General features: G+C 34.0%; 3 protein-coding genes across 3 annotated transcripts; 2 read left to right on the top strand and 1 right to left on the bottom strand.

Annotated features, from left to right (window-relative positions):
* Positions 1-555: 555 nt before the first annotated feature.
* On the top strand, positions 556-10,788 carry LOC18613582 (Eukaryotic translation initiation factor eIF2A family protein). The gene is made up of 14 exons (XM_007050898.3): positions 556-695; positions 1,159-1,222; positions 1,319-1,676; positions 1,941-2,127; positions 5,565-5,799; positions 5,915-5,983; positions 6,609-6,710; positions 6,827-6,867; positions 8,532-8,665; positions 9,446-9,509; positions 9,598-9,694; positions 9,788-9,894; positions 10,333-10,355; positions 10,451-10,788. Exons 2-14 carry the CDS (start codon positions 1,180-1,182, stop codon positions 10,545-10,547), a joined length of 1,557 nt encoding a protein of 518 aa, XP_007050960.3. The 5' UTR covers positions 556-695; positions 1,159-1,179; the 3' UTR covers positions 10,548-10,788.
* Positions 10,789-13,193: 2,405 nt separating this feature from the next.
* Positions 13,194-14,031, bottom strand: SAG21 (senescence-associated gene 21). The gene is made up of 2 exons (XM_007050896.3): positions 13,789-14,031; positions 13,194-13,667 (listed from the first exon to the last, which is right to left on the bottom strand). The coding sequence occupies exons 1-2, from the start codon at positions 13,860-13,862 to the stop codon at positions 13,457-13,459; spliced, it is 285 nt and encodes a 94-aa protein (XP_007050958.3). The 5' UTR covers positions 13,863-14,031; the 3' UTR covers positions 13,194-13,456.
* Positions 14,032-19,634: 5,603 nt separating this feature from the next.
* U1A (spliceosomal protein U1A) lies at positions 19,635-22,433 on the top strand. Its single transcript, XM_018115706.2, has 5 exons — positions 19,635-19,837; positions 19,932-20,104; positions 20,487-20,580; positions 21,219-21,310; positions 21,865-22,433. Exons 1-5 carry the CDS (start codon positions 19,753-19,755, stop codon positions 22,150-22,152), a joined length of 732 nt encoding a protein of 243 aa, XP_017971195.2. The 5' UTR covers positions 19,635-19,752; the 3' UTR covers positions 22,153-22,433.
* Positions 22,434-22,633: the final 200 nt, after the last annotated feature.

The following is a 22,633-nucleotide window of genomic DNA, read 5'->3' as shown; positions in this document are numbered from 1 at the left end:
TTTAAAATTAATGGTTGACCATTAAGGAAGCTGAAATAACCATCTCTCGATCTTTACATATGCTGTCTTGCAACCATACTTCATTAAGAAGTGGACATGTATCATTCCATTTACCTCAAAATTTATTTAAAAAACAATATTAAATTGTGAATAAAAATCCAAATTATGTTTTTAATAAGTAACGGATAGGAATGGGAGAGCCATGATAAAAAGTTTATAGTTTCCTCTCTTTTTTTCTACTGTATTTCTGGCTCATAAAAACAAAAGTAATTTAAGTGAATTGAACCGCATACGTTTAGTAGTTGGCTTGCAATTTCTTTTTCTTTTAAAAAAAATGAATAACGTGACGAAAATAATATTAATCCAAGTGCAATAAAAATTTGGAAATTATCCCTGTTGTAATCATTTATCAAACGTACGTACCTAGAATCAATTCTTATGTTATTGTCCAGTGTCCTAATGCCTTTTTTTTGGTGTATTTAGGGAAAACGAAAACAAAAAAAAAAAAGTAATGCCAGGAGAAATAACCAAAAACGATGTCGCTTCTTCAATGCATTTGCCTCTAGTAATTGTAGGCTGACTCCCAAAGCCCAAAGGTGGAGCAGGAGTACGCAGTGAGCCAAGTTCAATCGCAGGTAAAAAGTTTCAGCGGCTGCTGCACAGATCCCCCAACACGACGTCACGTTGTTCCTCTGGTCTGTATTTTTCTCCGCTTCTCAAAGTTCGTGTTTTAGTTTGCAATAAATTGCGAGAAAAAAAGAAAAAAAATGAAATCTTGAATGCCATTTTTGGTGTTCTTTTATTTGCAATATTTTCCCCAAAGTTTATTTTCATAATTATGGCATAAATTTCGCTTCTTTTTGCATTTTTTACTTTTTTTTTTACCCTTTTTTTTTTTTTTTATCGTAACTTTTGAAGTAAAAAGCAACGACCGAATAGAGCCTTAGCTTTCGATGTTAATTTTTCTGTTGTTTTTTTTTCTTCTCATTTTCATCTAGTTTTCGAAGTGGTGATTGAACGATTGATTTTGATTTTGTTTCAAAGAAACAATGATGGAGTTAAAATGCATGCCTTTTTCTGCTTATTGTCAATAAATAATGAAATTCAGTTGTTTGAAAAAGTTTGTTCTTGAATTGCTACTGGCATTGGATTTTGCAGTTATACTTCGATAAGCCTCTAATGGCAGCAGCTGTGGAAACTTCACCATCTTTGGAGATTTTAGGTAGTTAATAATCATGCTTCTCTTCAGAATTTAGCTCTATTTAATTTGTTATCTTAATCCTCATTGTTTTTGTTTTCTCCCCGACCTTTTGTGTAGTTCGAGAACCGGAGGGATATTCTATCTGGAATGGGCCTCCATTCAACAATAATAATCAACCTGGAATTATGCTTGAAAAAGCTCCTTGCACTAGTGCCAAGTTTAGTGAGGATGGTTCTAGGCTTATGGTGACGAAATCTGATTCTTCTACAAGTGTTTACGACTCCAGAACCTTGAAAGAGATAAGATGTTTCCAAATCCCCAATGTTGCTGCTTCTGCCTTGTCCCCACGTGGTACTTACCTTCAAACCTTTCAGAAATCTACTACACCCCAGGAAAAGAATGTGGTCTTATGGAACATAGAGACGGGTGATCCTGTTTACGAGCAATTTCAGAAAAACATGACAAAAGCCACATGGTACATTATATATATATATATATATTTGAGCATGGTTATTTATGGTTGCACGCATTATGTGTTGTTTTATAACAGTCATACCCAAAAAAAAAAAAAAAAGATTTTTTAAGTGTTCAGTCTGGATTTTAGTGTAACAGTTCACAAATGATGCCCGCTGGGGGCGATTAAATCCTTCACTTTGGCATCTTCGATATCCCTATGTCTTCTTTTCTGGCATGTGTATCTTTGATTTGATATTTAACCACCTTTTACATCTGCATCCAGGCCTTCAATCCAGTTCAGTTCTGATGAAGCTGTTGCATGCCGGCTTGCTACAAACGAAATACAGTTTTTTGATGCTGTAGATTTCTCTAAAGGAATTTCGCATCGGCTAAGAATTCCTGGGGTGGCTGCAGTTGAGCTTTCCAAGGCACCTGGGTCCCATGTGGCTGCATTTGTGCCAGAATCTAAGGTTGGTCTTCCTTTGGCTTCGGCAGGTTTCTTATTATGAAAAATAAAGATCAATTTTACGGATTATTCTTCTTATATATTCTGTTAAGATGCTGCCATCTTGAACTTGAACGTCAATCTGTTTCAATTGTGGCAGCAGAGGAACAGGTCAAAGTAAATTAAAAAGTTCATAATACTGTATGATTTGATTGGATAGGATCAGGGAATTTCATTTTGTGAAACTTAGGTATACCTGGACTTTTTGTGTTTTAATGACGTCTTGGGATCATTTATCTTATTGGCAAAAAAAAAAAAAAAGTGTTATCTCTAGCATTGGAAGCTAGCACATGCTTTGGTTCTTGTCACATCCCAATTCCGGAGACATCACCAGCGCAAGGGCCTACATGGATATGGCCCTCAAGACCCAAGCAAGCCTTAAACAATCTTTTACATATATGTGTATCATTCATGATTACCAACATATGTGTCTGTATACACCATTCAATCACATCAGTTAATACAAGTCATGCATAAACACAAATATAATTCATTCATCAATATTTATAAATTCATATTATCATAGTTCAGCACGCTCCTCATGCCCATATTCATCGATGGCCTCATTATCATAGGTATCACAAATCATATACACCCCTTTTTGGTGCTCAATATAAACATCTCATATCAAGAGTAAATAACTTTAAGTATTCTTTGCTTTTATTTACATCACATACATCCACATAAAAAGTAAATGACAAGTACGACTCAACTCGACACCACTGTGGAGTGTAATGACACTGGAAGATTTGAAGGAAGGCATTATCACATCTACCAAGTATGAGTTTAGCTGCTACTCCATGAGGCAGCAAGCCAAGCGAGTTACTGATCTAAAATAAAACAATATATCTTCAGGCCTGAGTTGTAAAACTCAGGGAGCAAACGCAAGAAAGGGGACAAGCCAAAGGGGAAGAGCTTTTGCAATAATTCATAATCTTGAAATAAACATGAATTTAAAAACAACCATCACATTTCCTTCCAAATACTTGAAATAATGTTGTTATAAGACCAATTCACATGATTTTGATTGAATTCCAAGTAACTCAAGGGTTTGGATTAAAAAAGGAGCTTAAAAACAAGTGAAAAGTCATTTAAAAGTCGAAAATAGAGGTTCTGTACCTTAGTTATCAATACTTTCATAAGAGGTATTAGTACTTTTAATCCAGAATGCTTTCAAAGTCATAGGTATCGATACTTCTAGGGGAAGTATTGATGCTTAGGCAATAGGTATCGATACTTCTTGGGGAAGTATCTATATTTTTCACACAAAATGCTTCTTGAGGCATTCTGTTTGCTAGGTATCGGTATTTGTTCTTCAACTATGGATACTTCATTTATAAAAATCTAGAATTTGGGTAATTTCTTGCACCTACAAGTCTCCATAGTCATGCTAACCTCTATACTTGCTATACCTCTTAGTAGTTCGTTCAAAATACATGAAAAACATAATTCGAACATACAATCGTACTGTAGTTGAACTTCCTTACAATAAGATACACATCATAGGCATTTCATTACATCATTATCACTATGTATTCATTATAAAAGCCATGTAAATGAATGCCATGCACGAGTGGTACCTCCACCCCAACTCTAGGCTACATAACTATGTGTACAATGCCCCACATCAAGGCCCTCATGTTTGTGTGGTACAACACCCCATATCAAGGCCTTCATACTCATATAGAATTTAACACATCAATATCATGCAACATCATAAGCTTACTTTGTAACTCATATCTATTCAGCATTCTCTTATCATCATCTACGTATCCTCTTATGTACTTAATCAATTCATAGTCACCATTGCCATAGTCAAGTACATAAATCATGTTCATTTAATTATCATTTTAGTGGAATTCATAGTCACCATTGCTGTCGTGTACATAAATCATGTTCCATTAATTATCATTTTAGTGGGCAATCGTTCTTCCACATTTCCATTCATCTAGTCATGCACTGATTTCATATCAACCATACCATCATAGATTCATTTTGAAGGAAAACATTTGAAAAGGCTTGTTCCCCCTTATTCAAAACTACAACATGGTATTCATATTTAGATAGTATAGATACATTTAGAAACATCATTGAAAATATTTGATTCAGTACTAAATCATTCATATTTATAAAAAGTGATATTGGAATCATTAAACATGCTTAGTTATATACATATCAAAATCCCTTAAATGCTGTGTCTACCCCATCCCAATTGGTTCATCGACTAGCACACAATTGAATCACTGACTCTTCACTCCAAATAAATTCTTGGAGCTTCAACAGACCCTATAATAGCAATCATTCAATCATAAACACATCTTAAATCAATAATCCGCAAATTTAAAGCTAAGCTATTTCAAACCCTAACTAATCTTTGTCTAATCTAGGTTTTTAGCTTGCTAATTTACTGTTCAGTGACTAACTAATAACTCAAACACTTAAGTCTACCTTTCTTTTACCTTAGTGAGCTTGTAGTGAGAGAAAACCAAGTTGGGCATCAAACCCTTAGAGAGAGAAACTTGAATCCGTTGAAAGAGTGAAAATGAAAGCTTGAAAACTAGAGTTTTGAAGAGTTGAATAGTGGAAAGCTTACCCTTGCTAGTTTCAAAGTCAAAAGCCGGGTTTGAATCTTAAGAATGAAGGTTTCTAGAGAGAAAAGAGGAGAGAGGCTGAGAATTGCTGGAAATGGAAAAGGGAGGCAGAGTAATAACTGAGAGGTTTTAGAAAGCCCTACTTTTGGGGGTGAAAATACTATTTTGCCCTTTTTATTTTTGTGTTTCGTCGTATCATTTTTTTTTTTCAGAAGCTTTCTGGGCAGCAAGTATTGATACTTCATTCATGAGTGCTTTTGCTCCAGAATGTAACAGTTCACTTGAAAAGACCTCCATTTTGACTCCTCTCTCTACTACTTTCCAAAACAACTTAGTTGCTCAAAAGAAAAGATTTTTCAATAGTTAAAGTCCAAAATATTGGTTCAAAACAAGAAATTTACAAGCTCACTTAAGGATTTACCATTCTATTCTCTAATGAAAAATTGGGATTTCACAAAATCTCTTCAATGAAACTGTCGAATTTAATTGCAAATTAGCAAAAAAAGAAACCTTCAATCAAGACATATCGGAGATCAAGGAATGAAAAGAGCATAGAAGATACCAAGAGCTGATGAGAAGGCCAATTCAGCTTGTGGAACGCATGTCTTCCAAAGCTGATATGTAAGAAGTGTACATGTTTACGGTGCCTCGAGGTTGGTTGGTCTGATAATTTTTGTGTCATAAACTGCTGGGATGTCAAAACTGGAAAATGATTTGATTACCTCTTGTTGGAAACATTTAGATGTACTTCACATGGGAGATTAGCCTTTGGCACTCATGTTAAATTTAGGTCGGGTATTCTATTTTGTAGGGGAGTCCAGCCAGTGTCCAGATATATGCTTGTGGGAAAGAGTTGCAAAGCCAACCTCTTGCTCGGCGGAGCTTTTTCAGATGTTCTACAGTGCAGCTAAATTGGAATCATGGCTCTACAGGGCTTCTAGTTGTGGTGCAATCTGATGTTGACAAGACTAATCAGAGTTATTATGGAGAATCAAAGCTGACTTACCTTACAACTGATGGGACCCATGAAGGACTTGTACCCCTTCGTATGTTCTTGCTTATTTTTTTCCTTCTTTTTCTTTTATTTTTTGGTCAGAAAGGAACATAATCTTTTTGCTTCTTCACCGTGTACAATCTACTGACTGTTACACATATTGGCAGGTAAGGAGGGGCCTATTCATGATGTTCAGTGGTCATATTCTGGGAAAGAATTTGCTGTTGTTTATGGATGTATCCTTTTCTGCATTATAAAAGACAATAATGCTGATTGCAGTAACTTTGTTTGAGAAGTTTGAATTAGAGGACTTGGCCGGGTGTTTAACTCTTGTTTGGTGATTGGATTTTAATTTTAACTGGATTCGATTTTGCAAGTGTATTTATGAAACTCTCAAGTAATGGGATCTGGGATGATAGTTGCATGCACTTTTGATCCCTTGATGGAGTCTCGTCCGCTAGTAGATCCTCTAGTGCAGTTCACATACAAATGGTCAAGAAGCTATTTTATAACTCTTCTGAGGTCTAGATCAAAATTTTTCACATGGTGGAATTTCTTGTCATTTCTATGGGCAAATTTGTTACAGGGAATGCTGTTTGATCTAGCTGATGTTGCTCAGACTTGTGAACTAGTGGGACATTTGTATGCACACAAAATGGGTATGTTCATCTTTTGTTAGTTTTTCCTTATTTTAGAGTGTCATATAACCTCAAACGCATATTTATTATGAGGTGTCTGACATGTAAGCAATGGTACCCAATATAAAGAGTTGGGTGATGAAGGGTTAGCCTTTCTTTTTGTTCATGATCCTTTCTACAACTGTTTCTATGATGATTGTCCTTGACCTTGACATAATTTCAGTTATGCCTGCAAGTGCAACAGTATTTGACAAAAAGTGCAAACCATTACTTGAGCTGGGATCTGGTCCTTACAATACCATCCGATGGAACCCAAAGGGGAAATGTATCCTTTCGTAAATAATTTTCATACTTTTCTTGTAGTTAGTCAGATGAACTTTAACCAACTGATTGCTGTGCTTTTGACTATACATATTGTAGCCTTAAGTCTATGATATACAGTTCTGTGTGTTGCTGGTTTTGGTAACTTGCCTGGTGACATGGTATGTATGCACTTTATTTGCCGTATTCTTGTTGGTCATGTCATTTCAACTTGTACTTCTTTTGATTGGTGATCTTCTTCCTGCTTCCTATGAATTATCTGGTCTTTATACTTTTATTCTGATGTTTCTCACAGCAGTTTGTTTTTAACCCTGTTGTTACTTTACTGAATGTTTAACTGTAGGGAGTCAAGTTGCTTTTTGGGTGGTTCATGGATTTGTTTCTCAGGAGTCATTTGACCCTTGTTTTTTGGGGGTGATCTTTTGTCTCTAGCTTATATCTCTTTTGTCAATTTGATATTCTGGGTTCTTCTGGGAATAAATTTTATTTTTGTTTTCCACTTGTTGGGGGCTTGGAGCTAGATTCTGTCTTTTTTTGGCCATAATACCTAAAATAAATCATCAAACTTAAACAAAAGTTGGAAATAAGCCCTCTATCTTTTATTTCGTGAAGTAAAGGCTGTAAACTCCTATTTCATTGTACAGAGGACTTAAACATAAGGGAAAATGGGATATCCTGTTAATAGTTGCTTGGCTGGCTGATGTTGGAAGTAGAAAATGATGATGTGGAGTTATTAGGATGAGGTGGATGATAAATACTCAAGGGAATGGTACTTTAGTTATTCTGGCAACATTGAAATATATAAAAGAAAGCGTATAAAAAATGGATTAACTTCAGAGGAAGAAAAAGGGGCTACTGTTTTTCATTTGAAGGAGGAGGGAAATTGAAAAGCAAAAGGAGAGAAGAAAGAAAGAAAGTTTAGGTGGAGTTTCAAAATATCTGAAGATAGAAGAAAGAAAACAGAGAAGCAAAGTTGAATTGGTCAGAAATTTAAGATTTGCAGCAGAAACTGCCAGCTTCATCATCATTCCAGATCAGTAGGCTCCAAGCTATAGCTGAAGGGAACAAAGCATTCACTGATCACTACCCCAGAAACATCATGTGGCAGAACTTCAACCTTTTTGTAAAACTCAAATTTTTGACTTCAAGAAGGATATTTTACTTTTTCAAGTTAATATAAACTCTAATCAATCGATTAATTAATCTATTGCCTTTATCTTATCTGCTACATGTTTAAAAGTCAAAGCACCTTCTTGTTCCTGTTTCTGGTTTTAAGGCTTTTTTTGGTCTTACTGTACTTTAATTCCCATGCACCAATGACTTGAAGATCCCTTTTTTTGCATTTGCATTTTGTATTGTTGCATATTCTTTTTTTTTGTTTTCATTTTCCCTTCTTCAGATATTTTTCTTTTTCCTTTTATAATTCAGTAATTCCTGCTTTTGCCAGCAAAACAAAACTAAAATTATTAATTTCCATGTCACATTTTTCTCCCTTTAAAATAATGCCACCTGTTTGTTAGCAATGCCAGATAACAAAGGTTAGTTCCTTTTAACTCTATTCGACTTCTTCTCACCCATTTTCATATTTAATGGATACAATTAGGATGAAATAAGAATTTATAGCCTTAATTTCATGAAATAAAGGGTAGAGGGCTTATTTCTACTTTTGGGTGAAGTTTGAGGGCTTATTTGGATATTTAGGCATTTTTCTCCTAAAATATGGAGAACTGTTTGGTGCCATTTTTTTCATTAGGCCCCTCCTTAATGAATCCCTTGCCTTTCTCATTCTTAATGCAGCAAATTAATTTTTAGTTTTACACTTCAGGCATTTTGGGACTTCGTAGATAAAAAGCAGCTTGGAACAACTAGGGCTGAATGCTCTGTGACAAGTGAGTGGTCTTATGATGGACGCTATTTCATGACTGCAACAACAGCTCCAAGACTCCAAGTTGACAATTGGTATGTTGTCGTTGATGTTTTCATATATGGGGGTTACAGAGGAGTGCTGCACTTTACATGTCACCTTGATATTTACTTGTATACCAACCAACCTGTTCTAACCACATGGTGTTCTTGATTTAATTTTTTTGTTACATTAAATTATTAATTTCTTGTTCTTACCACAAAGCATTGAAAAATAGACGCTTCTTTCTATGGGTATGAATTTTAGATTATTAATGTGTATTTTAGATTTGGATTCTTCATGTGGTGTGAGATGATGAGTCATAAATCAAAACCATGTTAATGCAATTGTCTAAGTTGATTTAGTTTGTGGCAAAAAGACTTTAAGCAGCGGCTAATGTAAATTCTGCATTGTGCAGTTCTCTTTAAAATGAGCATATCAAAAGTGTAAATCAACAATTGAACATTTATCCAATGCATGCTGTTATAGAACTCATGGAGTTCTATTTTAACCTTGTAGGAATGTTAATAAGTTCTCTGACCCTCTTTAGAGCTGGTTGCTGAGTTGATTTCAGACTTAGATATTGAGTTGGTCACTTTAAACAACAAAGAGAGTAGTTAACCTTGGCATGCCAATGACTAAGGAGATATAAAGGGAAAAATTCAAAGTACAAACCTCCAATTTTATTCTCTCTTCCTTTCAGATAAGAAAACAATTGTCGTTCTTTCCTCTCTCTGTTAATATGCATATATAGAGTGTGTCAGTATACATTCTTATCCTTTTACTGTAGTTAAAGGTAACCATTTGATGAATCTCAAATTCTGTTGTTGTTGAAGCATTAAAATTTTCCACCACAATGGATCCTTGTGCTTTAAGAAGATGTTTGACAAGTTGTTCCAGGTGAGTATTATGACAAGGTAGTGCTCTTGTTTGAAGTGGTTTCATGTGCACTTTTCCTTACTTGGCCCTATGTTTATCATTCACGCAGGCTGATTGGAAGCCAGAGTCACCAGATAAGTTTGGTGAAATTGCTGAACTTATTAAGTCCGTTGATTCCATGAAGGTTGAAGAAACCAAACCACGAGGTTCTCTTTCTTCAATAATTCTAACATTCTTTTATTATGAAATTCTCTTTTGGTAAATGTGTGACTCAGCGAACATTGTCAATCATTATCCAGGACAAGGGTCAACCTCCAAAAAAACTGCCTCTGCCAATCCTCCTGCACAGAAACCTGCTGCATATCGCCCTCCACATGCTAAGAATGCAGCTACAGTTCAGGCAGAGGTATTCTCTGACAACTATGGGTATCTCACAATGATGGCTTGAATGAAATGCAACTTTTAAACAAGAAACAAATGGACAAGAAATAGATAAAGATTTTACTTACTAAAAAAGACAATTAGTTGCGAAAGATCAATTTTGGAAGCACTCTTTAGTAGGCTGTAACTGAAGATCCAGTTGCAATTATGGAATCTAAAAGGGGATGAATTTTGCAAAAAAAAAGGGGTAGTACAACATCCCTCCAAGTAGACTATTAGTCACAGAATAACACCGCAGAAGAAAATTGGATTTTAAACAATTTGCACCTGTGACTCCTCACCTCACTGTAGCTTGCTTACCTTCTCAATGATCTTCAATATAATTGCATTACTAGGGTTACATTCCTCTAATTTTATTTGCTTAACGTGGTCCTGACTTGTCTTAATGATATTGTGATGGCAGTTGTTTGGAGGGAGTAGTGCAGGGTGAGTGCCCTTTATCATAATTTTTTCCTATATCTATACAGATTTTTTTTTTTTTTGTATTTTCTAATGCTTTGGAGTATGTCATGTGAATATAGAGAAATGAGCAAGAATGCGCTCAGAAACAAGAAGAAGAGGGAGAAACAAAAGGAGAAAAAAGCGGCTGAGGCAGCTGCTGCAGCAGATGCTACATGATCAAGTGCAGTTTTACCCTAATAGCACTTAAAACTGTTTAAACCTGGATACCCTGCAGTCACCCGTCTTGAGCTGTAATATTCATTTGTCTTGTATGATTTTGGGCTTTGCCTGACCTCTCATTTCCTTCTGTTTTTTTTTTTTTTTTTCAAGAGGAAACTGGAGAAAGGGGGGGTGTGGGTTGAGTAAAAATTTTGAGCCGAGCAGAATATTTATGCACATAGAAGCATGTGTTCTATCTTTTCTATTGTGTATTAACCTATCGCAGTAGCTTGGTTACAGCCATACCAATAAAAAGGTTTCTTCTCTACCGCCATTTTTACCTCTTCATCCTGGTGGAAGACTACACCAAAGAAATACGATCACTATGTTTGATAGCAGGAAAAGAGGAAAGAGTAGCAGTCTGCTTCTTTCTTTTTCTTTTTCCGCATGTTAAGAGAAAACTAGAAGAAAGGAAATAAAATGAATAGATTTATATACCTATTTTGCTAAATCTAATTTTTATATATTGAGAGAAAAATATTTCTTTTTCTTTTCTCTTCGCTTATTTTTCCCTATTTGCCGAACAATTCATGTCAACTAAGATTATCCCTTGTCTGATGACTGATGGAATTTATATCTCCAAGAAAATTGATTTTTACAACTTATGTTGCAAAGGGCTGTTCAACTTCTGCAGCTGAAACTCAAAATATCACATCCGTCAGAGTCATAACCTTCGAGCTCCACTACCTGAAGAGAAGATTTCACCCATCGTTGTCAAAATTTTGCGGAGCTGCAAATTGTGGCCTCCTGATTCTTAGAATTCAACCCTCTCAAAAGTTTTCTGGTTTGTGATGATTCTCCGCACAAATCAGTTTTTGACATTTTCCGAGTGAGTGGCCATGGTTGCCTAACTAGGAGCACCTCATCCAATGAAACAGAAACAAACAGGCAAACCAAAAATTGCATTCGGAATTTCTCTGCTGCATGGCTTCTCAGTTTCTGCTGGCCACATAATTAACCAGCTAGTTGGATTCAAGCAACCCTTTGAAGTTAACTAGAACATGACCCGTGTGCAACACACGGGACCTCTTTGCACCCCATCCCTTTGCTTCAACATCTTTTCTCTTTTCCTCTATCTGCCCTCCGCTTGGTTGACTCGGACCTCTTTGCACCCCTCTCTTTCTCTCTCTTTGCTTCAACAGCTTGTTTCTTTCACCCTCTCCCCTCCACGTGGTGAACTCTGGAAGCCCCATTGGGGCTTCTTTTTAAATATGTTATGGATTTTCTTTCTCAACAAAGCACCTCGTCAATTCGAAACGAAATTGAGTTCCTCACCGCCTCTTCGTCAGCAAATGCCAATAGTTCTATTAAGTTCACCAATAAGAAGATTCATCGGCACCTTCAAGGTGTCCTCGTAAATTACTATTATTATTATTATTATTATTATTATTATTATTCTTTTCTTGTGCAAAGTGTAAACTTAATTATTGGCTCTTTCCCAACACGACAAATAACTGGCGTCGTTTTCATTCAAACATTGCATCTTCTGATGGCATAGGAGTCAGATAAGTCACCGCACCTGTGCTTGCATCACAGATCTTTAGGAGGCTTTGAGGCCCCACCAACAAATATTGAGAAAGTGAAGAATTGCCAATTGGCTTTTTTGATGGGTACCCAACTATCCTCTCGTTGCCAAACTCAACATCATTGATGCATCCGATCCACTGCATTATTTATGAGATCTCATAAAATTTTAATTATTAAATTTTCTAGTGTCCCTAACTTCTCGACCAACCGATCCAATAATAGAGGTGATAATTCTCTGTTGTCTGCCTCTAATAATTTAACAAAAACCAATATATATAAAATATAAATGTAGTACTATTATTTAGGAACCACATACATAAACGATATGCAATCCAATTTTGGGTTTATTGACTTTAATGTAATTACCTAACGTTTCTTCACGTCTTTGATTACATGATAATTTTGTTTATGGAAAGTATATTATGAAGAAAAGTATAAAATAAAGCTGCCTAATTTTCCATTAACTTAGTGAAATCTAAAGGATTATTTGTCCAAGTCGTTCACAACTTCCAACGTAAGAACCAATACCTGCTTTTGATTACCCATAATTTCACATATTCTTTTACTTGTTTAAATGCTGAATTAAAAGCTTACTATGCATTGAATCAGGAATTAGCAATGAATATTTAGTAAATTTAGTATCAGTTACACATCCATTGAACTAGCTCTCAGGTGAAGAGTAACGACATTAACATCAAAGAAAGTTTTCAAAGAAGCAGGATTCCAAGGTTCAAACTTTTGAGTTTTCAAAGAAGCAGGGTTCCAAGGTTCAAACTTTTGGTCTGACAACTATGATTTATAGGCAAGGCCGGGCTTGTCTAGCTTGTTTTGTTTGGTAGAGAATTAAAGAAAATTGGAACACTGAGAAGGTTCAAACTTGTCTCACTCGTTTAGGGTTAGTTTAAGACTATGACAGGTTTTAGGTAATGAAATGATATAATTCAAAGCATCGTATCAAAATATCTTCTTCTTCATATTCCCTGGAAAGCTTTGGTTATGATTAATTATCATATTATATTATATTAATTCAGGATTCATTAATCATGGATTAGCAGAACAATGAAAAGGAGGCTCAGATTATTATAAAATGGTACTCCTACTGTTTATTACTAGCAAATTCTTGATTCCTACAAGAGTAATCAAGAAACAATACTACATCATCAAATCTATTTCGTATGCGAAGGAGCGAGGAACAACAGATTTTTTCTTTCCATCCAAGAAAAAAAAAACTTCCCCTTAGGACACACCGATAGCCCCAGCGGCAGATAACATTTTCGAACTAACCTCTTCATCAATCCATTGAATTTTTAGCGGGTTAGCCTTCTAGTAAAACTACTATTTTAGTTCTTCTTCAAGAGCATGGCTCTGAGCTCGGCCACGTCGATCTCCTTGGCGGTGTTCTCAGGTCTATAGAATCCGGTAACTGGGTCAGGAACCCATGAAACCTTCTCTTTAGCTCCTGCCATCTCTTCCCCTGTTTTCTTCACCACCGCCGCGTTCCTTGCTGCTCCACCGGACACAACTCCTTGTGATGCCGCCGCATATCCTCGTCTACACAAAACAAAACAAAAACAACATTAAATCTTTATTCCTTTTCTTTATCTCAGCAAACAAAAGAAAAAAGAGAAAAACAAAGAAACAGAGCCATGACGATGAAAGAACTTCTGGGTACCTAGAGATAGCGTTAGAGATTCCATCGGCAACGAAAGTAGAGAAAAGCTTAGCGTTTGAGAAAGAGCGAGCCATTTCTTTCTTTTCTTCTTTGAATTCAAACTTTGGATTGAGAAAAACTTGAACGCTACTGCAGACAGCCTTTCTTTTTTTTTTCTCTCTTCTTGAAAGAAAAAGAAACCTTCCGCAGCAGCGAAGAAGAAACCTCTCTCTCTTCCTCTCTAGAAAAGCCTTTATCAAGATGGGTTCCAAAGTGGGACTCTCGTTGGGTTTATATAGAAATGAAAAAAATGTTGCGGAACGCGTGAGAGGCGAGAGAAAACAATAGCGTCCACTAAAGTTTAAACAGACCCCGTCAACACACGAGTAACGGACCTCTCTTTTGCTGCCACCTGGAAGTTTTAATCTAGAACCTTTTTCAACTTTTTTGTTAATGTTAAGTTGATAATCAAATTAATAAACGAGAAATACGACATTAGCCCTATATTGACCGTCAGTTTGCCAAGGGTCAAATTTTACGGCGTGGCGATCAAATATCGGACGGTTGAGAGACAGTGTATGATTTTGAGTGCGGACTTTTTCTTTCAAATCAACATCAAAGCACGTGAAAAGGCCGGCCTTTCATGGGTTCAACGAGGAAGGGTCGCCGTGAGTGCGGGACGTCGACGAAAATGTAGCCGTTGATGTGGGATGGGTGTGACATCATATCGTCCACGTGTAGAAGATCCATAGTTGGTAAGAGGCGGCGGAGTTTCCTTGATTCTTGTTCTGGAAATGGCCCTTCGAAGAGTCCTCCAAGGGTCCCTACCAAGTCAAGGGTCAATCCCCCTCCAATTTCCAATTTTAGAGTTTTTGTTTTGTCATTTTAATTTTTGATTATCAACCAAACCAGAAAATAAATTATGTTCTCATTCTTTTCTCGTTAAAGTATAAATACCTTTATCGTGGGAACCGCCTTAGATAATGGTCACAGGCTGGAGTGTCCCGCTTTCGGCATACAGATTTCGGGTGATGTTCAAGGAATCCCTTCAGCCTTTCGCCCCTTTCTGCTCAATTTCCCGTGATGGCTTTCGTCTTTTGCTCTCCGCCTCTAAATTTATTATTCAGGATTTAATAATTTGTTGTTTCAACATTTTAAGTGGCCATCATTTCACTGCGCTTTTCCCCCTTTCTTTTTAATTTCTTTTGGTTTTGAATAATTAATTTATGTATTTTTTAACATTAAGTTATTATAAATATAGTGATCGATTATGATTTAGTAAGTAAATTATTTTCGTTAAATGCTAACTAATACACTTATAAATCTTTATTAAGATGTCATTTTAAAATATATTTATGCATATGTGATGTAAGAAATAGTTGATTTTAATTTATATAATTGGAAAAAGATATTGCTAGTACTTTGAAAAAAAATATTCACAAATACTTAAGCTTACTTTCTAAGGTAATTAGTAAGTTTGGCATCTTCAACATTATAACCACATGATCCACATCCATAAAATTTGTCATTATTAAATGAAAAAAAAAGGACGTGATCTCCGTGAAACTACACTTTTTTTATTATTACTTTCTGCGAAAGGTAAACTACACCTTTTTTTAAGTGAAGGGTTTTGATTTTTTTTTAATAAACGAATAAAAAGAAAAAAAATTCATATATAAATATGACAAAAGTGAAAATTTTAAAAATTAATGAATGTTGATAAGCAATTTTTAAGATTTCGATGGCTGCATTGGGAAGGGGAACCGTTCTCATTACACAGAAGAAATAATATAGGAAAATAACGAAAGCTGTTGAAAGAAACAAAAGTAAGAAAATATCGTCCATGGCACTGGTTTTGGAGCTGCGGCGACTTGTCAAGTGTAATTAAAACAGTGTTATCAGCAGCAGTCAGCACATAGATGTTTGGCGTGGTCCAGCTAACCGCAAACCTGATCGTTTTATTCGCAAAAAGTTGAGCTCCGCTTTGGCTCGTTGGCTCTTTGCCTTGTGTTTAGGTCAAGCCGTCGTCCGTCCTACTCGGGACATATTAAAAATTTTTTTTAAATGATATCATAATTAAAAATATAAACATATTAAAATTTATATACAATAAATTTTAATATTAAATGAAAAATATAATTTTAATATATTTATTTAATATAAATAAAAATATTTAAAATAATTATAATTATTCATGAAATTTTTTTTATATTTTTAAAATAATGTATGATAATATCAATAAAAACATTCTTAAATATATTTTTTTAATTTATATCATTAAGTAATCATTCGTTTATTCGTCACTCATTCGATATAAAATTTGAACTTTTAAAAAAAGTGAAAAACATAACTAATAATTAAGAAGATAAAACGTCATTGCAAGTTAAAAATAATTTAAATCTTGATTTTTTTAATAAAATTTCATATAGTATTTAAATATTAATATATAAATTATTTTTAATAAATTTACTTTAATTTGAAATCTTTAATTTCATTCCTTAAAAAGTAATAAAAAATTAATAAATTCATTAATATTGTTAATTACATAAATTTAATAAAATTTTATAAAAATTATATAAAAATAAAAATTTTTACTAAGTAAGTAATGTCACGTGACACGACTCTTCTCAAGATAGGACCGTCCATGGTCCTAATCCCTCCCTCTCTTGCGTTTGCAGGCTTGCAGCTGTTTCCATTCAATCTACAGCCAATAATTAATGAAAGGCTGGCTCCTGGCCGGCGGCAACCCGGCAATTTCTGGATTTTTTTAATAATATTTGCTTAAAATTAGGGAATATTTGCAATATAGAAAAGAAAAAGAATGGGTCAATTTTTCCATATAAAATTGATATATCAAACAACATATCACCTTGTTGCATCAAAAGGTTTCAAATTATGAGTAAATCATCGTCTAATGAACTTTCGTTTCTCTCATTGGCCATGATAGGCGTGCCTAAATGTCATTGAGGTATTAGCATTGAAAAAAGGTTTGTCAAGCTATCTATAACTTCCCCTCATCTCAAAACGTCAACGGCCCTTGCACCCAAATATTAAAATGAATAAAGAACAAAGTCAACCAACACAAAACGGAAGAGCAAGGGGGCCCCGTTAGACATGGCAAAATTCACCTCGCGAAGGAAGAAGAATACTTTTCCCATGACAAGTTGAGGTTGGTAGCAATAGCAGGGTCACCCACCGAAAATACAAACCAAGGGGGTCCTTTTGCAGATGCAATTGCCTTGCCGAGAAAAAAATACAAGTACTTTCTATGACAAGTTGATGAAATTGGAAGGCACGGTTATCCACTTGTTCATCCTTATCCTGAAAAAAGGGGAAGGTAACGTGTTACCGTGATCTCATTTCCATTTTAATGCAAGGCCTTATAAACAATACGACTGTGATGCTCACAGGAGACGGGGTCGGAGTCAGATTTTCTTTTTGGATACATCGTGTACCGAGATTCTGTGACCCTAACGTGGGATAGCATTTCCACTATTCTCTGGCATGATTATGTTTGTCTCTTCAATCAAAGTAGTGGATATCTAAAGAGTACGTTTGGTTCGTGAGATAGATAAAAATAGAATAAAACAATTATTATATAGAAATAAAATGAAGTGAGAATAAAATAAAATAAGTATTACGTAGTTTGGTATGATAAATGGAATAAAGTAAAAATAATTATTGTGATTTATTACAGTATTTGATTGGTAATAATAATTTTTAAATAAAAAATAATAAAAAATAAAAAGATAAAAATATCTTTTATTATATATATAATTATTTATTTTTTAAATATTAATAATTTATAATCAATTAAAATATTAATAATTTAAATATCAATATTTTAGTATAATTTAATTATTAATATTCAAATTAATAAATATTTTATTTATAATTTAATATTATTTTGATTAAAATACTAATACTTTTTATTTTTTATTTATACTCATTAAAAATTTAATATAATAATAATTGAATAAATAAAACATTAATAGTTTAAAATATTAATATTATAATATTTTAATCATATTAATATTAATAATATTTAAATTATATATAAAATATTAATATTTTAAATTTTACAAATAATTTTTTCTTTTTTATTCTATTTTTTCTTTTTTCTTTTTTTCTTCTTCATGGGCCAGTAGCCGAAAAGGAGATCGGTGTAATAAAATGCCTATCTAGTGCACCATGTGGCCGGATTTGACCACTATAGTGCCATATCGGCACTTTCCCGCGACTGGATTTGGTCATGGAGTGCCAGATCCAACCGTGGGATCTGATCGGGAAGCACCAGATCCGGTGCTTCCCGCGACCAGATCTGGCCGTTGAGTGCCAGATCTGGCTGGATCTCTGTTTGAATCTTGTCCGACCATATTCGACAGTGAAATTGTCGTCATCGTCGATGCAGCCGTTGTCGCCGCCATCAACGTCATCTTCGATGTTGAGTGCCACTTAGAGATAGAATGAAAGAAGAAAGAACGTGAGAAGAGAGAAAAATAAGAAGGAATAATGACAAGAAAAAAAAATATTTATAGGTCTAGGATTATAATATTTTTAAATTATAATGGGTATTTTAGTTTTATTATATGTTAAAGCTATTTCCTCAGTCATGGAATAGCAAAACCCATGAGAAAGCTTGGGTATAGTTATGCTTGAGTTTTACCTTATTTTAAAAAATAGCTATTATTAGATAATAGTTACTCTTTGTACCAAAGCTGTACCAAACAGAGGTAAGCTATTCCCTCTATACAAAACTTTTGTAATTAAGTAATATAAAATGGACGTACCTCTCATCATTTTATTATTTTTTATTTAAGAAAAAATTTTAAAATTTATGTGCCAATAGTTAACTAACAACATATTTGGTTCTTATTACCTAACTATTTTTGCATTTGATTCATGGGAATGATTATTATGAAAAATGACCTTTTTTTGATTGGTAATAGCTATTCCACATTTGAGGGAATAGATAAAAAATCTTATGATACAAAATTACTTTTTATCAAATTTGAAAATTATTTTCTTATATAAGATGTAATTTGTATATTTTCACATTTTCTTTCTCTCTCTATACACCTCCCTCTCTCCTATCTCTAAATTAAACTAATATTTTAATATAAATTATGAAAATTAATATTTTAAAATTACAAATTAGATTAAAATTAAAATTTTAATTTTTTAATATTTTAAAAATAAAGAATAAAATAAAATAATGGTATTCATATTTAATTATAAATTATTAATATTTTAAATGAAATATAAATTATTAACATTCTAAAAATAAAATAAAATAAAAATAAATAACTATCTTAAAATTTTAAATAATAATTTAATAGTAATTTTAATAAATGATTAAAAATAAATATTTTATATTAAAAATCAAATATTATAACAAATGACATTTTTATCTTTTTATCATCTAATCGTTTACTATTCAAAAATTATTTTCACCAACTAAATGTTGAAATAAGTCATAATAGTCATTTTTATCTTATTTCATTTTACAAATTAAATTATATAATAATTTTTATTTTATTTTATTTTCATAAAATAATTATTTTATTTTTTTTATTCCATTTCATGAATCAAACGCATTTTAATTATTCGAATACAACAGTTCATTTTTCTTAAGCGGTGGACGATATCCTTATTTCAGTTTGGGTCCTAAATACTATACGAAAAACCGGCTTGAAACTTATGGACTTGCCTTGGACCTAGCCAACCCTTTTACTTTTTGGGCCCAAGTTACAAAACTTTGGCCCATAAATTTAGCCTGCATCCAGAAAAAATAATGAGCCCAGCCCAATATTGGGTTCAACCTTTCCAACTTTCCCTATCGACTGTTCTGCAAGCGATTAGGGCATTTATCCGGAAAAGCCCCGAATTAAACCCCGTTTTGCTCTTGGCCAAAAAAATATAAATATTTTGCTCGTCTCACTCACTGCTCTTTGCTTTTGATTAGAGCCAGAGCTAGGGGAAAAAATGGCGGAAATTAGTCAGGGCGAAGAAGTTCCTCCGAATATGACTTTATACATCAACAATCTCAACGAGAAGATCAAAATTGACCGTACTTATTTAAACTCTCCAAACAAGAAAAAAGAAAAAGGCTTACATTGGTTTGTTTTTTATTGATTTTTTTTTCTTTTGAATGATGTGTGCAGAGTTGAAGAAATCATTGCACGCTGTGTTTTCACAATTTGGGAAGATACTGGATGTGTTAGCATTCAAGACGCTGAAACACAAAGGTCAAGCTTGGGTTATTTTCGAGGGTGTTAACTCCGCTACCAATGCTCTTAGGCGAATGCAGGGATTCCCCTTTTACGACAAGGAAATGGTATTTGTATTTTAAAAACTTTTGTATTTCTTTGCCTATGATTCGATAAATTTCAGTAATTTGAGTGTTTTTGTTTTTTGGGCTTATGTTCGTGTCTTTGTTTAGGTTGTTTTCTGTTTATTTTTTAACCAATATTGGTTGACTAGCCTTTTATTTTGGAGAACAATGGCTAAATTTTATAGAGTACCGTCATTAGTGGAGAATGCAACAATTGACTAAAGTTTCTTTTAATATGTCAAAATTGCATTTTTTTTCAGAAGAATTGGAAGGATATTCTGGAGATTGAGGTGGATTATTTTTATAAACAGTGTTCTATACTGCCACAAAGCATCATAAGTTTTGCTACTATTAAATAATGAAAATAATGTTTAATAATTTGCAGAGAATACAATACGCAAAGAGTAAATCAGATATAATAGCAAAAGCAGATGGTACTTTTGTTCCCCGAGAGAAGCGAAAGAGGCATGAGGACAAGGGTACATTCCTCTGTCTCCCTCATCTTAGTTGAAGCTAATAGTTGAGCAAGTAATATTATTATTGTTGTTCTTGTATGCCATTTTTCTATATTTGTACATGCAATCAATATTTCTACTATTGTTGTTAGTAACATGTTTTTTCCTCTATTATTAATTGGATTTATGAGTCTTTTTGGACCCTTCTTCAAACATTGCATCACAGCCTATTGAGATATTACAAATCAATGTATTGACCATTGATTTATAATCATGGGATGCACCTTTAGATGCCTTATAAATTGTCTTAATTTCGAGGTAAATCTCATCCCTTCGGCTTTGTTCCTCTTCTCACTGTTATTTCCTTTTGCCCCACCATTGATCTGTTTAGATGTTCTCTGTCATTAGTTGGGTCCTCATCGTCACCATAAACTCATTTATTCAGTAGAAAGTACCTTTGGGTACATATAGGTGTGGTGGGGAAGTAAAACTCAGGATGGTTATGTTTTAGTGGTAAATGTTCTTTAACACTAAGCATGTGTATTGTTTCTTCTTTCTTTGACTTGTTGGTTATTCTGACCTATCTGGCATACAATTTTATCTCTTTTGTAATTCTCTTTCTTTTTCTTCTCTTGAGGGATTTTATTTTTGTTTAAATGTAGGAGGGAAAAAACGAAAAGAGCAACTTGATCCTAATCAAGCAGCAGCAGGTTTGAATCCAGCTTATCCTGGTGCTTATGGTGCAACACCTCCTGTAAGTGATGTAAAATATAGTATCTTAGTATGTGATTGTTCAAGTCTTTGCTTTCTCTATGGAATCTGGTTGAAGTTAACCCTGCTTAATCTTGCAACTGTATCCTCAGTACAGATTGCTCAGAAGGTTATATTTTTTAGGCTTTGGCCGCATATATAACTTATGAACTGCTGAAATCCAGTTGGTGTAAACCTCATGCTGGTCAAAAGAGTTGGAGAGAGCATTTTTTATTAAATCTATATTGAATTTGTACTGCTTTGTGGTGTTGAAGAACTAGTTGTATATTTATTTTCTCTCAGGAAATTTGGATGCTAATTGAACTTGACCATTCATTATCATGCTACCTCTATGAGACTTGTGGTGGCCAAATTTATCAATGGTCAAGATTGGATACTTTAGAATTGTAAATGAAGAAACATTGTCCTTTGTTTGAGGGTCTTGTTGTTTATTTAGTTGAAATTAATATTTAATTACATCCTCTTGTCAAGAAGACAAAAAAGGTTAAAAATGTAGATGATCCTCATCATTTGCTTCCTTTCCTCCAAATGCTGCAGCTATCGCAAATACCCTATCTGGGCGCTAGACCAATTGTTCCAGAAGCTCCAGCACCACCAAATAACATTCTGTTTGTTCAGAATCTTCCTCATGATACAACCACGATGATGCTGCAAATGCTGTTCAACCAATACCCTGGTTTAAAGGACGTTAGGATGGTGGAAACAAAACCAGGTATAGCCTTTGTGGAGTATGAAAACGAGATGCAATCAACAGTGGCAATGCAGGCACTACAAGGTTTCAAGATACAGCAAAACCAGATGTTGATTACTTATGCAAAGAAGTAGATGGGAAGACAGAAAATGTCCAAGTCCTTTTTGTTGCTATCGACTTGAGAAAAAGGCCTTGTTTATGGATGGTCAATTAGATGCCCTCAAATCTAATAGCTATTTTGTGATATATTCTCTTGAACTAGAGCTTCAGAAGTGTTATTGTAGATTGTAGTCCAGATTTGTACCTTGTGCTACAATTTTTCCTTTTGTACTTTGTCTTTTTTTGAAAAAATTAGTTGATTTATGCTTACCTGCTTATTGCTTTGTGCTAATATGAGTAGAAACATTGAGGATGCTATTTGGTTTTAAAATTTTATGCCAAAGCAGATGCGTCAACTTCAGTGCTGTAGTTGCAGCAGCCCATGTATACTTTTGTCATGGTTCCCAATCAGAGAACTGAGGCTGCATTTGGGATTTTACTATTGCAACATTCTAATGAAATGTGATTGTTGGGATGTTAATATTTTAACGTTTGGTATATAATAAAAAAGTGTTG

The sequence above is a fragment of the Theobroma cacao genome, chromosome 1 (assembly GCF_053813885.1).
Source record: "Theobroma cacao isolate CCN51 chromosome 1, ASM5381388v1, whole genome shotgun sequence".
Classification (NCBI taxonomy): Eukaryota; Viridiplantae; Streptophyta; class Magnoliopsida; order Malvales; family Malvaceae; genus Theobroma; species Theobroma cacao.
The sequence above is the reverse complement of the archived record's forward strand: the minus strand, read 5'-3'. Positions and strand labels throughout refer to the sequence as shown.

Bases quoted from the DNA above. Each gene is read 5' to 3' on its own strand.
- LOC18613582 (XM_007050898.3), top strand. From the start codon at position 1,180: ATGGCAGCAGCTGTGGAAACTTCACCATCTTTGGAGATTTTAG. The intron at 5,984-6,608 runs GTATCCTTTTCT...ACATAATTTCAG, and splicing joins ATTTGCTGTTGTTTATGGAT to TTATGCCTGCAAGTGCAACA. The intron at 9,510-9,597 runs GTGAGTATTATG...TCATTCACGCAG, and splicing joins TGTTTGACAAGTTGTTCCAG to GCTGATTGGAAGCCAGAGTC.
- SAG21 (XM_007050896.3), bottom strand. From the start codon at position 13,862: ATGGCTCGCTCTTTCTCAAACGCTAAGCTTTTCTCTACTTTCGTTGCC. The intron at 13,668-13,788 runs GTACCCAGAAGT...TGTTTTGTGTAG, and splicing joins ATCTCTAACGCTATCTCTAG to ACGAGGATATGCGGCGGCAT.
- U1A (XM_018115706.2), top strand. From the start codon at position 19,753: ATGGCGGAAATTAGTCAGGGCGAAGAAGTTCCTCCGAATATGACTTTA. The intron at 20,105-20,486 runs GTATTTGTATTT...AATAATTTGCAG, and splicing joins CCTTTTACGACAAGGAAATG to AGAATACAATACGCAAAGAG. The intron at 21,311-21,864 runs GTAAGTGATGTA...CAAATGCTGCAG, and splicing joins CTTATGGTGCAACACCTCCT to CTATCGCAAATACCCTATCT.